This window comes from Scyliorhinus canicula, chromosome 6 (genome assembly GCF_902713615.1).
Source record: "Scyliorhinus canicula chromosome 6, sScyCan1.1, whole genome shotgun sequence".
Lineage (NCBI taxonomy): Eukaryota > Metazoa > Chordata > Chondrichthyes > Carcharhiniformes > Scyliorhinidae > Scyliorhinus > Scyliorhinus canicula.
Window position 1 is genome coordinate 225406996 of NC_052151.1, and position 14497 is coordinate 225421492.

Below are 14497 nucleotides of genomic sequence, written 5' to 3' on the forward strand. Positions count from 1 at the left end.
CTCCTCCAGCCCCTACAACCCTCCCTATCTCTGTAACCTCCTCCAGCCCCTACAACCCTCCCTATCTCTGTAACCTCCTCCAGCCCCTACAGCCCTCCCTATCTCTGTAACCTCCTCCAGTCCCTACAATCCTCCCTATCTCTGTAACCTCCTCTAGGCCCGCCAACCCTCCCTATCTCTGTAACCTCCTCCAGTCCCCACAACCCTCCTATCTCTGTAACCTCCTCCAGTCCCTACAACCCTCCCTATCTCTGTAACCTGCTCCAGCCCCTACAACCCTCCCTATCTCTGTAACCTGCTCCAGCCCCTACACCCCTCCCTATCTCTGTAACCTCCTCCAGCCCCTACAACCCTCCCTATCTCTGTAACCTCCTCCAGCCTCTACACCCCTCCCTATCTCTGTAACCTCCTCCATCCCCTACAACCCTCCCTATCTCTGTAACCTCCTCCAGCCCCTACAACCCTCCCTATCTCTGTAACCTCCTCCAGCCCCTACACCCCTCCCTATCTCTGTAACCTCCTCCATCCCCTACAACCCTCCCTATTTCTGTAACCTCCTCCAGCCCCTGCAACCTCTAATTGCCCAGCCTCTGAGTGGGCTGTTTGATTGGATTGCGATGGGCCTGGAGGCCTGGCTGGGATTCGGATTGGTATTAATCCCCTTGCTTTTTGAAATTGAAATCTCGGTCCCTGGTCTGGATTGGGAAACCGGGTCCCCAGCGATGCGGATCTGGGCGTGCGGGAAATTCATCAGGTCCACCGTGCCGTTGCCTCGGTTTTCCGGAGTCTCGGCCTGGCGTGTCGCTTAGAAGGTTTTGATTGATTTTTCCTGTGCTCTGCTCCCCCCCCATCCCCCCTCCCAGGAGCTGTGCGACATTAAGTTTGCGGACAAAGCGTACATTCGCAACATGGAAGCCGATGACAATGTCTTCTTCTGGCAGGCGCTTATTTTACCGGTATGTCCGTCCGGCACTGGAGCTGGGAGAACGCGCGGTGTTCCCGAGGCGGGAGTGCCGAGGAGGGGAATGTCCGGGAGAACGGGAACTCGCGGTGATCCCGGGGCGGGAGTGCCGAGGAGGGGAATGTCCGGGAGAACGGGAACGAGCGGTGATCCCGGGGCGGGAGTGCCGAGGAGGGGAATGTCCGGGAGAACGGGAACGAGCGGTGATCCCGGGGCGGGAGCGCCGAGGAGGGGAGGTCCGGGAGAACGGGAACGTGCGGTGACCCCGGGGCGGAAGTGCCGAGGAGGGAGAGGTCCGGGAGAACGGGAACGTGCGGTGATCCCTTGGCGGGAGTGCCGAGGAGGGGGAGGCCCGGGAGAACGGGAACGTGCGGTGACCCCGGGGCGGGAGTGCCGAGGAGGGGGCGGTCTGGGAGAACGGGAACGCGCGGTGTTCCCGGGGCGGGAGCGCCGAGGAGGGGAATGTCCGGGAGAACGGGAACGTGCGGTGTTCCCGGGGCGGGAGTGCCGAGGAGGGGGAGATCCGGGAGAACGGGAACATGCGGTGTTCCCGGGGCGGGAGTGCCGAGGAGGGGGAGGTCCGGGAGAACGGGAACGTGCGGTGATCCCTTGGCGGGAGTGCCGAGGAGGGGGAGATCCGGGAGAACGGGAACATGCGGTGTTCCCGGGGCGGGAGTGCCGAGGAGGGGGAGGTCCGGGAGAACAGGAACGTGCGGTGATCCCGGGGCGGGAGTGCCGAGGAGGGGAATGTCCGGGAGAACGGGAACGCGCGGTGATCCCGGGGCGGGAGTGCCGAGGAGGGGAATGTCCGGGAGAACGGGAACGCGCGGTGACCCCGGGGCGGGAGTGCCGAGGAGGGGGTGGTCCGGGAGAACGGAACATGCGGTGTTCCCGGGGCGGGAGTGCCGAGGAGGGGGAGGTCCGGGAGAACGGGAACATGCGGTGTTCCCGGGGCGGGAGTGCCGAGGAGGGGAATGTCCGGGAGAACGGGAACGTGCGGTGACCCCGGGGCGGGAGTGTCGAGGAGGGGGAGGTCCCAGGAGAACGGGAACATGCGGTGATCCTGGGGGGGGGGGGAGCGCCGAGGTGGGGATCTGGGAGAATGGGCAACGCGTGGTGATCCGTGGGGGGGGGGGGGGGGGGGGAAGGGGGGGTGGGGTGGTGGAGGGTGGTTCCAGGAGATTGGGGAACGTGGGGCCCTAGTTCAGCTTCTAACTCCCTAAATTCGGACCTCATCCCATTTCCTTACCAAGATCTGTGCTGCCGATATGCACCACGGCAACTGGCTGTTCACCATCCCCCATTAGAATGACCTTCTCCCACTCTGAGACATCAGAACCTTCCACCAGGGAGGCAGCATACCATCCTGGACTCTCCATTGTGTCCACAGAACCGCCTGTCTATTCCCCCTTACGATCGAGTCCCCTATCACTATAGCCCTGCCATTCTTCTTCCTGCCCTGCTGTGCAGCAGAGCCAGCCACGGTGCCATGAACCTGGCTGCTGCTGCCTTCCCCTGGCGAGCTATCTCCCCCAACAGAGGACACCTGCACTGCCTTCCTACTCTTGCTCTGTCTTTTGGTCACCCATATTCTATCTCCCTCAGTAACCTTCCCCTGCGGTGTGACCAACTCGCTAAACGTGCTATCCACGACCTCCTCAGCATCGCGGATGCTCCAAAGTGAGTCCATCCGCAGCTCCAGAGCCGTCAAGCGGTCTGACAGGAGCTGGAACTGGGCACACTTCTTGCTCGTCAAGGCGCCAGGGTCAGTGGGCGTGACCATGTGGGGCCTCCCTGTGGGGCCTCCTGTGGGGCCTCCCTGTGGGGCCTCTGTGGGGCCTCTCTGTGGGGCAGTCTCCCTGCACAATCCCCCTCCCTCGAGCCGGGTCTAGGACAACTCCGCTGCCGACTCATCGCCGCTGACTCATCGCCAGCCCAACTCATTGCCAGCCCAACTCATTGCCAGCCCAACTCATCGCCAGCCCAACTCATCGCCAGCCCAACTCATCGCCGCTGACTCATCGCCAGCCCAACTCATTGCCAGCCCAACTCATTGCCAGCCCAACTCATTGCCAGCCCAACTCATTGCCAGCCCAACTCATCGCCAGCCCAACTCATCGCCAGCCCAACTCATCGCCAGCCCAACTCATCGCCAGCCCAACTCATCGCCAGCCCAACTCATCGCCAGCCCAACTCATCGCCAGCCCAACTCATCGCCAGCCCAACTCATCGCCAGCCCAACTCATCGCCAGCCCAACTCATCGCCAGCCCAACTCATCGCCAGCCCAACTCATCGCCAGCCCAACTCATCGCCAGCCCAACTCATCGCCAGCCCAACTCATCGCCAGCCCAACTCATCGCCAGCCCAACTCATCGCCAGCCCACTCATCGCCAGCCCAACTCATCGCCAGCCCAACTCATCGCCAGCCCAACTCATCGCCAGCCCAACTCATCGCCAGCCCAACTCATCGCCAGCCCAACTCATCGCCAGCCCAACTCATCGCCAGCCCAACTCATCGCCAGCCCAACTCATCGCCAGCCCAACTCATCGCCAGCCCAACTCATCGCCAGCCCAACTCATCGCCAGCCCAACTCATCGCCAGCCCAACTCATCGCCAGCCCAACTCATCGCCAGCCCAACTCATCGCCAGCCCAACTCATCGCCAGCCCAACTCATCGCCAGCCCAACTCATCGCCAGCCCAACTCATCGCCAGCCCAACTCATCGCCAGCCCAACTCACCGCCAGCCCAACTCATCGCCAGCCCAACTCATCGCCAGCCCAACTCATCGCCAGCCCAACTCATCGCCAGCCAACTCATCGCCAGCCCAACTCATCGCCAGCCCAACTCATCGCCAGCCCAACTCATCGCCAGCCCAACTCATCGCCAGCCCAACTCATCGCCAGCCAACTCATCGCCAGCCCAACTCATCGCCAGCCCAACTCATTGCCAGCCCAACTCATTGCCAGCCCAACTCATTGCCAGCCCAACTCATTGCCAGCCCAACTCATCGCCAGCCCAACTCATCGCCAGCCCAACTCATCGCCAGCCCAACTCATCGCCAGCCCAACTCATCGCCAGCCCAACTCATCGCCAGCCCAACTCATCGCCAGCCCAACTCATCGCCAGCCCAACTCATCGCCAGCCCAACTCATCGCCAGCCCAACTCATCGCCAGCCCAACTCATCGCCAGCCCAACTCATCGCCAGCCCAACTCATCGCCAGCCCAACTCATCGCCAGCCCAACTCATCGCCAGCCCAACTCATCGCCAGCCAACTCATCGCCAGCCCAACTCATCGCCAGCCCAACTCATCGCCAGCCCAACTCATCGCCAGCCCAACTCATTGCCAGCCCAACTCATCGCCAGCCAACTCATCGCCAGCCAACTCATCGCCAGCCAACTCATCGCCAGCCCAACTCATTGCCAGCCCAACTCATTGCCAGCCCAACTCATTGCCAGCCCAACTCATTGCCAGCCCAACTCATCGCCAGCCCAACTCATCGCCAGCCCAACTCATCGCCAGCCCAACTCATCGCCAGCCCAACTCATCGCCAGCCCAACTCATCGCCAGCCCAACTCATCGCCAGCCCAACTCATCGCCAGCCCAACTAAAAATTGAAATTCATGGTAAAGGCTGTCGGCGGCGGGGAACTTTTGAACGGCCCGCACCAAGCATTTGATAGATAGACCGGCCGGCGAACCAAGTTATATCACAGTTCAGACCGGTGGTATTTCAAATTCAATAAAAATTAATGGAGGTTAAAATACTTATTTAAAATTGAAATTCATGGAGACTTATTTTATGTTAAAAGCACATGCGCAAGCCACATGGAGGGGAATCACCAAATGAGTCATTTAGATCCCTCATACTCAGCTGCAATGAGGAAATAAATATGAAACCGATAATTACCGACTAACTAGATCCACAAGTTACTCAATTACCAACACACCTATTTGTCAACAAATAAATCTGCTCCTCCACAGAACACAAATTACCTTCAGGACAGGAACTTCAATTTTAATTCTTCCAATTGTAAACCCTTTACTTCAATTTTAATTCTTCCAATTTTAAACCCTTTACAATGGAGCAAATTTTAAGTCAGCGAGGCAAAGAGAAGTTTTCTCATAATGGATATTTGTTCATTTTTGATAAATTCAGTAAAACCGAAGGCGATTTGATGTTTTGGCGATGTGAAGAGCTCAGCAGATGTAGAACATAGAACATAGAACAGTACAGAACAGGCCCTTCGGCCGTCAATGTTGCGCCGAGCCATGATCACCCTACTCAAACCCACGTATCCACCCTATACCCGTAACCCAACAACCCCCCCCTTAACCTTACTTTTTTATTAGGACACTACGGGCAATTTAGCTTGGCCAATCCACCTAACCCGCACATCTTTGGACTGTGGGAGGAAACCGGAGCACCCGGAGGAAACCCACGCACACAGGGGGAGGACGTGCAGACTCCACACAGACAGTGACCCAGCCGGGAATCGAACCTGGGACCCTGGAGCTGTGAAGCATTTATGCTAACCACCATGCTACCCTGCTGCCCCATGTAAAGCAAGAATTCACACAAGATTTGGAAACGTAGTGAAATTCATAAATACTCACACCCATGACTCTTCACCAATACGAATAGAAGTGGCAAGGACGACTACAAAAATTAAAACCCGAGCCGAGGAGACAATGGAAAACCCAAGTGTATTGATTAATGAAGTTTTGGCGAATGTTTCCCAAGCGGAACAAGGATCACTACCCTGTGCGTCTGCTCTGAAGAAAACAATTCGACGGAAACGGAATCAAATTAGCGTCCCTCCGCCAGACCCAAGTGACCTTCATCAGTTAGCAATCCCTGATGAATATGCGACCTACGAAACAGAGTCAAACCAGAAGGAAGTTTTTTTACTAAAAGACAGTGGTCCCAGAGAAGACAGAATCTTGCTGTTTGGAAGGAGAAGTTGGTTGCAACAGTTGGCTTCATTAGAAGTTTGGTATGACGATGGAACCTTTAAGATAGCTCCGAAGTTATTTTCTCAGGTTTATATTGTACTGGCTCAAAAATTCGGAGGCGTCATCCCAGTACTTTATGCTCTTTTACCTAACAAGCAAAAAGTCTCACATTCAAGGGTTTTTGAAATGATAAAAGAAATTGAGCCCACCGTAAACCCAAAATCAATTGTATGTGATTTTGAACTCGCGGCATTTAGTGCAATCAAATATTTCCAAACGTAGAATTAAAAGGGTGCTTCTTTCACCTTAGTCAAAATATGCAGAAGCACATTGCGGCTTCGGGTCTAACTTCTCGTTATAATAACGACAGCAAGTTTTCGTTCCAAGTCAAGATGATACTGGCTCTTGCATTTGTCCCTGTCGAACATCTAGATTCCTATATTGATGCCTTAGTTGACGAATTATCTACAGAGCATTTGCCAATCCTGAATTGGCTCGAAAACAATTATATAGGTGGGTTAAACAGACGCGGAAATAGCAGACGTGCCCCACTCTTCCCAATGGAAATGTGGAATTTGTATGTTCGAACTTTAAATCATGAAGACAGAACCAACAGCCACGCAGAAGCAGCAAACAGAAGACTACAAATGGAATTAGGGATGGAACATCCTACAATATGGAAATTCATTAATGCACCCAGAAAAGTTAACAACTGAAGGGTCACCCTCTCGCCGGATGAGGTTGCGCACTCTGAACTCTGGGTCGACGTGGCGCTCACACGCGTGGACTGCGCCATGACACGGAGAGAGCTTGGCAGGGGCAGACCCTCGGGAATCTCCGCCATGCCCGTCCCCGTGCATCCCCCCGGGCGATTCCCAGGGATTCTCATCTGCCCGGTGCTCGGGCCGACCCTGGTCTGCCCCCCCCCCCCCCCCCCCCCCCCCCCCCCCCCTCCCCCTGCCGATGGGCTGGGAACTCCCTTGCCCCCACCCTGGGTCAGCACACAGATTCACAGAATAACACAGCCCAGGAGAGGCTCCGGCCCACCGAGTCTGCCCCCAGACATGAACACCTGGCCTGCCCACCCAATCCCATTTTCCAGCACTTGACCCAGAGCCGTGAACGTTAAGATGTGCCAAGGGCTCATCGTTAAAGGATATGAGGCGCCCGGCCTCTGTCACCCTCCCAGGCAGTGCGTTCCAGACCGTCCACTGGGGGGAAAACGTTCCTCCTCAAATCCCCCCTAAACCTCGTGCCGCTCATCTTGAACGTGTGTCGTCCCCCCCTCGTAACCGACCCTTCAACCACAGGGAACAGCTGCTCCCTATCCACCCTGTCCGTGCCCCAATATAATCTTGTCCACCTTGATCAGGTCGCCCCTCAGTCTTCCCTCCCCCAGTGAAAACAACCCGAGTTTATCCAACTTCTCTTCATAACTTAAACGCTCCATCCCCGGCAACATCCTGGTGAATCCCCTCTGCACCCCCCCCTCCAGTCCAACCACATCCTTCCTATAACGTGGTGACCAGAATGGCTCACAGTGCTCCAGCTGTGGCCTCACCAGAGTTCTGTCCAACTCCAAACACGGCCTCCCTGCTTTGGTCATCGACCCTCGATTGATAAAAGCGAGAGTCCCATAATCCCCTTGGGGAACCGGGGATTGGGAGTGGAAATTGTGGGGCCAGAGCGGGAGGCGGGATGGAGATGAGGGGTGAGTAATTGCTCTGTGTTAAACCTCAAACCTCTCTCTCTCTCTCCCTCCTCTGCAACGCACAGCAACAGCCGCCTTACGACAAGGGAGCGTTCAGGATCCACATCAATTACCCCTCAGATTACCCCTTCAAACCTCCCAAAGTCACCTTCAAGACGCAGATTTACCACCCAAACATCGACGAGAAGGGACAGGTCTGTCTGCCAATCATCAGCGCAGACAACTGGAAACCAGCAACCAAAACAATACAAGGTAAAAACTCCCGGAGCCCGAAACACCGTCTCTCTCCCCCCCCCACACACACCAGCTGGAAATGAGGACTGAGCCGAGATAGATACAGTGCAGAGCTCCCTCTACATTACCCTGACAGTGTGTACCCCACTTATACCCAGTGTCAGCATCGAGCTCTCCCAGGACAGGTACAGCACGGGTTAGATACAGTGTAGAGCTCCCTCTACATTACCCTGACAGTGTGTCCCCCACTTTATACCCAGTGTCAGCATCGAGCTCTCCCAGGACAGGTACAGCACGGGTTAGATACAGTGTAGAGCTCCCTCTACATTACCCTGACAGTGTGTCCCCCACTTTATACCCAGTGTCAGCATCGAGCTGTCCCAGGACAGGTACAGCACGGGTTAGATACAGTGTAGAGCTCCCTCTACATTACCCTGAAAGTGTGACCCCCACTTTATACCCAGTGTCAGCATCGAGCTGTCCCAGGACAGGTACAGCACGGGTTAGATACAGTGTAGAGCTCCCTCTACATTACCCTGACAGTGTGTCCCCCACATTATACCCAGTGTCAGCATCGAGCTGTCCCAGGACAGGTACAGCACGGGTTAGAGACAGTGTAGAGCTCCCTCTACATTACCCTGACAGTGTGTCCCCCACTTTATACCCAGTGTCAGCATCGAGCTCTCCCAGGACAGGTACAGCACGGGTTAGATACAGTGTAGAGCTCCCTCTACATTACCCTGACAGTGTGTACCCCACTTTATACCCAGTGTCAGCATCGAGCTGTCCCAGGACAGGTACAGCACGGGTTAGATACAGTGTAGAGCTCCCTCTACATTACCCTGACCTCTACATTACCCTGACAGTGTCCCCCCCACTTTATACCCAGTGTCAGCATCGAGCTGTCCCAGGACAGGTACAGCACGGGTTAGATACAGTGTAGAGCTCCCTCTACATTACCCTGACAGTGTGTCCCCCACTTTATACCCAGTGTCAGCATCGAGCTCTCCCAGGACAGGTACAGCACGGGTTAGATACAGTGTAGAGCTCCCTCTACATTACCCTGACAGTGTGTCCCCCACATTATACCCAGTGTCAGCATCGAGCTCTCCCAGGACAGGTACAGCACGGGTTAGATACAGTGTAGAGCTCCCTCTACATTACCCTGACAGTGTGTCCCCCACTTTATACCCAGTGTCAGCATCGAGCTCTCCCAGGACCGGTACAGCACGGGTTAGATACAGTGTAGAGCTCCCTCTACATTACCCTGACAGTGTGTACCCCACTTTATACCCAGTGTCAGCATCGAGCTCTCCCAGGACAAGTACAGCACGGGTTAGATACAGTGCAGAGCTCCCTCTACATTACCCTGACAGTGTGTCCCCCACTTTATACCCAGTGTCAGCATCGAGCTCTCCCAGGACAGGTACAGCACGGGTTAGATACAGTGTAGAGCTCCCTCTACATTACCCTGACAGTGTGTCCCCCACTTTATACCCACTGTCAGCATCGAGCTGTCCCAGGACAGGTACAGCACGGGTTAGATACAGTGTAGAGCTCCCTCTACATTACCCTGACAGTGTGTCCCCCACTGTATACCCAGTGTCAGCATCGAGCTGTCCCAGGACAGGTACAGCACGGGTTAGATACAGTGTAGAGCTCCCTCTACATTACCCTGACAGTGTGTCCCCCACTTTATACCCAGTGTCAGCATCGAGCTCTCCCAGGACAGGTACAGCACAGAGTGGAGAGAGAGAGATAGAGAGACGGAGGGGTAGAGACACACAGACGGAGGGATAGAGAGACACAGACGGAGGGATAGAGAGAGACACAGACGGAGGGATAGAGAGAGACACAGACGGAGGGATAGAGAGAGACACAGACGGAGGGATAGAGAGAGACACAGACGGAGGGATAGAGAGAGAGACACAGACGGAGGGATAGAGAGAGAGACACAGACGGAGTGATAGAGAGAGACACAGACGGAGTGATAGAGAGAGACACAGACGGAGGGATAGAGAGAGAGACACAGACGGAGGGATAGAGAGAGACACAGACGGAGGGATAGAGAGAGACACAGACGGAGGGATAGAGAGAGACACAGACGGAGGAATAGAGAGAGACACACAGACGGACGGATAGAGAGACACACAGACGGAGGGATAGAGAGAGACACAGACGGAGGGATAGAGAGACATACAGACGGAGGGATAGAGAGAGATACACAGACGGAGGGATAGAGAGAGATACACAGACGGAGGGATAGAGAGAGACACAGACGGAGGGATAGAGAGAGACACAGACGGAGGGATAGAGAGAGACACAGACGGAGGGATAGAGAGAGACACAGACGGAGGGATAGAGAGAGACACAGACGGAGGGATAGAGAGAGACACAGACGGAGGGATAGAGAGAGACACAGACGGAGGGATAGAGAGAGACACAGACGGAGGGATAGAGAGAGACACAGACGGAGGGATAGAGAGAGACACAGACGGAGGGATAGAGAGAGACACAGACGGAGGGATAGAGAGAGACACAGACGGAGGGATAGAGAGACCCACACAGACGGAGGGATAGAGAGAGACACACAGACGGAGGGATAGAGAGAGACACACAGACGGAGGGATAGAGAGAGACACCAGACGGAGAAACAAGAGACACAGACGGAGAGATAGAGAGAGCGAGAGAGACACAGATGGAGGGATAGAGAGACACACACAGACGGAGGGATAGAGAGAGAGAGAGAGACACAGATGGAGGGATAGAGACACACACAGACGGAGGGATAGAGAGACACACACAGACGGAGGGATAGAGAGACACACACAGACGGAGGGATAGAGAGAGACACAGACGGAGGGATAGAGAGACACACACAGACGGAGGGATAGAGAGAGACACACAGACGGAGGGATAGAGAGAGACACACAGACGGAGGGATAGAGAGAGACACCAGACGGAGAAACAAGAGACACAGACGGAGAGATAGAGAGAGAGCGAGAGAGACACAGATGGAGGGATAGAGAGACACACACAGACGGAGGGATAGAGAGAGAGAGAGACACACAGATGGAGGGATAGAGAGACACACACCAGACGGAAGGGGAGGGATAGAGAGCCACACACAGACGGAGGGATAGAGAGACACAAACAGACGGAGGGATAGAGAGACCACACAGACGGAGGGATAGAGAGACACACAGACGGAGGTATAGAGAGACACACAGACGGAGGGATAGAGAGACACACAGACGGAGGGATAGAGCAGACCCACCAGACGGCTGGTGGATAGAGAGACACACAGACGGAGGGATAGAGAGGACACAGCGACGGAGGGATCGAGAGACACACAGACGGAGGGATAGAGAGACACACAGACGGAGGGATAGAGAGAGACACACAGACGGAGGGATAGAGAGACACAGACGGAGGGATAGAGAGAGAGAGACACAGACGGAGGGATAGAGAGAGACACACAGACGGAGGGATAGAGAGACACACAGACGGAGGGATAGAGAGAGAGAGACACAGACGAAGGGTAGAGAGACACACAGACGGAGGGATAGAGAGACACACAGACGGAGGGATAGAGAGAGAGAGACACAGACGGAGGGTTAGAGAGACACACACAGACGGAGGGATAGAGAGAGACACACAGACGGAGGGATAGAGAGAGACACAGACGGAGGGATAGAGAGAGAGACACAGACGGAGTGATAGAGAGAGATACAGACGGAGGGATAGAGAGAGAGACACAGACGGAGGGATAGAGAGAGAGACACAGACGGAGGGATAGAGAGAGACACACAGACGGAGGGATAGAGAGAGACACAGACGGAGGGATAGAGAGACACACAGACGGAGGGATAGAGAGAGATACACAGACGGAGGGATAGAGAGAGACACAGACGGAGGGATAGAGAGAGACACAGACGGAGAGATAGAGAGAGACACAGACGGAGGGATAGAGAGAGACACAGACGGAGGGATAGAGAGAGACACAGACGGAGGGATAGAGAGAGACACAGACGGAGGGATAGAGAGAGACACAGACGGAGGGATAGAGAGAGACACAGACGGAGGGATAGAGAGACACACAGACGGAGGGATAGAGAGACACACAGACGGAGGGATAGAGAGACACACAGACGGAGGGATAGAGAGACACACAGACGGAGGGATAGAGAGACAGAGACACACAGACGGAGGGATAGAGAGAGAGAGAGAGAGACACAGATGGAGGGATAGAGAGACACACACAGACGGAGGGATAGAGAGACACACACAGACGGAGGGATAGAGAGACACACACAGACGGAGGGATAGAGAGACACACACAGACGGAGGGATAGAGAGACACACACAGACGGAGGGATAGAGAGACACACACAGACGGAGGGATAGAGAGACACACAGACGGAGGGATAGAGAGACACACAGACGGAGGGATAGAGAGAGAGAGACACACAGACGGAGGGATAGAGAGACACACACAGACGGAGGGATAGAGAGAGAGAGAGAGACACAGATGGAGGGATAGAGAGAGAGAGAGAGACACAGATGGAGGGATAGAGAGACACACACAGACGGAGGGATAGAGAGAGAGAGAGAAACACAGATGGAGGGATAGAGAGAGAGAGCGAGACACAGATGGAGGGATAGAGAGACACACACAGACGGAGGGATAGAGAGACACACAGACGGAGGGATAGAGAGACACACAGACGGAGGGATAGAGAGAGAGAGACACACAGACGGAGGGATAGAGAGAGAGAGACACACAGACGGAGGGATAGAGAGACACACAGACGGAGGGATAGAGAGAGAGAGACACAGACGGAGGGATAGAGAGACACACACAGACGGAGGGATAGAGAGAGACACAGACGGAGGGATAGAGAGAGACACAGACGGAGGGATAGAGAGAGAGACACAGACGGAGTGATAGAGAGAGACACAGACGGAGTGATAGAGAGAGACACAGACGGAGGGATAGAGAGAGACACAGACGGAGGGATAGAGAGACACAGACGGAGGGATAGAGAGAGACACACAGACGGAGGGATAGAGAGAGACACAGACGGAGGGATAGAGAGAGACACAGACGGAGGGATAGAGAGAGACACAGACGGAGGGATAGAGAGAGACACAGACGGAGGGATAGAGAGAGACACAGACGGAGGGATAGAGAGAGACACAGACGGAGGGATAGAGAGAGAGAGACACAGACGGAGGGATAGAGAGACACACAGACGGAGGGATAGAGAGAGACACCAGACGGAGGGGCAAGAGACACAGACGGAGAGATAGAGAGAGAGAGAGAGAGAGACACAGATGGAGGGATAGAGAGAGAGAGAGAGACACAGATGGAGGGATAGAGAGACACACACAGACGGAGGGATAGAGAGACACACACAGACGGAGGGATAGAGAGACACACACAGACGGAGGGATAGAGAGACACACAGACGGAGGGATAGAGAGACACACACACGGAGGGATAGAGAGACACACAGACGGAGGGATAGAGAGACACACAGACGGAGGGATAGAGAGACACACAGACGGAGGGATAGAGAGACACACAGACGGAGGGATAGAGAGGGACAGACGGAGGGATAGAGAGAGACACAGACGGAGGGATAGAGAGAGAGAGACACAGACGGAAGGATAGAGAGACACACAGACCGATGGAGGGATAGCGGGGGTCTGAGTGGGCTATTATTGCTGACGATGGTGTTCCTGATTTGACGTTGCCCAGTGCACTCCCTCACTATCCCACTTGGACTGGCTGTAGGATTACTGCTGCGTAACAGAGAGAGGGGAACATCAGACGTCCGGTGTTCCTTGACCCCCCACAGACCCCCACACCTCGTGGCCTGTGCGCGGCTGGTCGCGGGGTGGGCAAAGGCCAAAGGGAGCTCTCCGCCCTCTCGTTTTATTGACCCGTCTCTGTTTTCTTCCGCCCTCCCCTCGCTCCCGGCAGTTATTGAATCCCTGGTGAACCTGATTGACAATCCCGAACCGGAGCACCCCCTACGGATCGAGCTGGCGGAAGAATACAGCAAGAATCGCAAGAAGTTCCTCCAGAACGCGGAGGAGCACACAAAAAAATACAGCGAGAAGCGGCCGACCAATTGAAGGGCGACCCTCGGCCTTTGACCCTCCCCCCCACCCTCTGACCCCTGACCGATCCTAATCCCTCCGTTTTCCGACCCCTCCACCGTTCCACTCCACCTCCCCGAACGCCCCATCATGATCCACCGCTGATCCCCTTGTAGTCTTTCACTCTTTCAGGTTAATGCGCGGTCTCGTGATCTTTTCTCGTCATTGTTGTCGTTTTATTTTCAAGTGAGGGAAAGGGGGAAGGGGGAGTTTCCTCCTGTGTGGCCCTCAATGCCCCATACCAGTCCTTCCGCCTCTCCTCCCCCCCCCCCCCCCCCCCCCCCCCCCCCCCCACACCCCTCCGCCCATCTGGGTAGGTTGGGAACGAGCTGGAGTGGGGCAGGGTGAGCGGTTGTAGGGATTTGACTATGGCAGGGGAGGTTGGGAGGGGGAAAGGAGGGAGGGAGCAGGAATAGGGGGGACGGAGGGCAAGGGGAGGAGTGGAAGGAAAAGAGGGAAAAATTA

At 55.5% G+C, this 14497-nt stretch overlaps 1 protein-coding gene across 1 annotated transcript in view; it reads left to right on the forward strand.

Annotated features, from left to right (window-relative positions):
- Positions 1–14023, forward strand: part of LOC119968063 (ubiquitin-conjugating enzyme E2 L3-like) — a 23096-nt gene extending 9073 nt beyond the window's left edge. The window contains exons 2-4 of the mRNA XM_038801163.1: positions 810–956; positions 7696–7882; positions 13854–14023. Of these exons, the coding sequence (XP_038657091.1) occupies positions 810–956; positions 7696–7882; positions 13854–14008 (489 nt within the window). The 3' untranslated portion in view covers positions 14009–14023. The remainder of the gene's footprint in view (positions 1–809; positions 957–7695; positions 7883–13853) is intronic.
- The last annotated feature ends 474 nt before the right edge of the window (positions 14024–14497 follow it).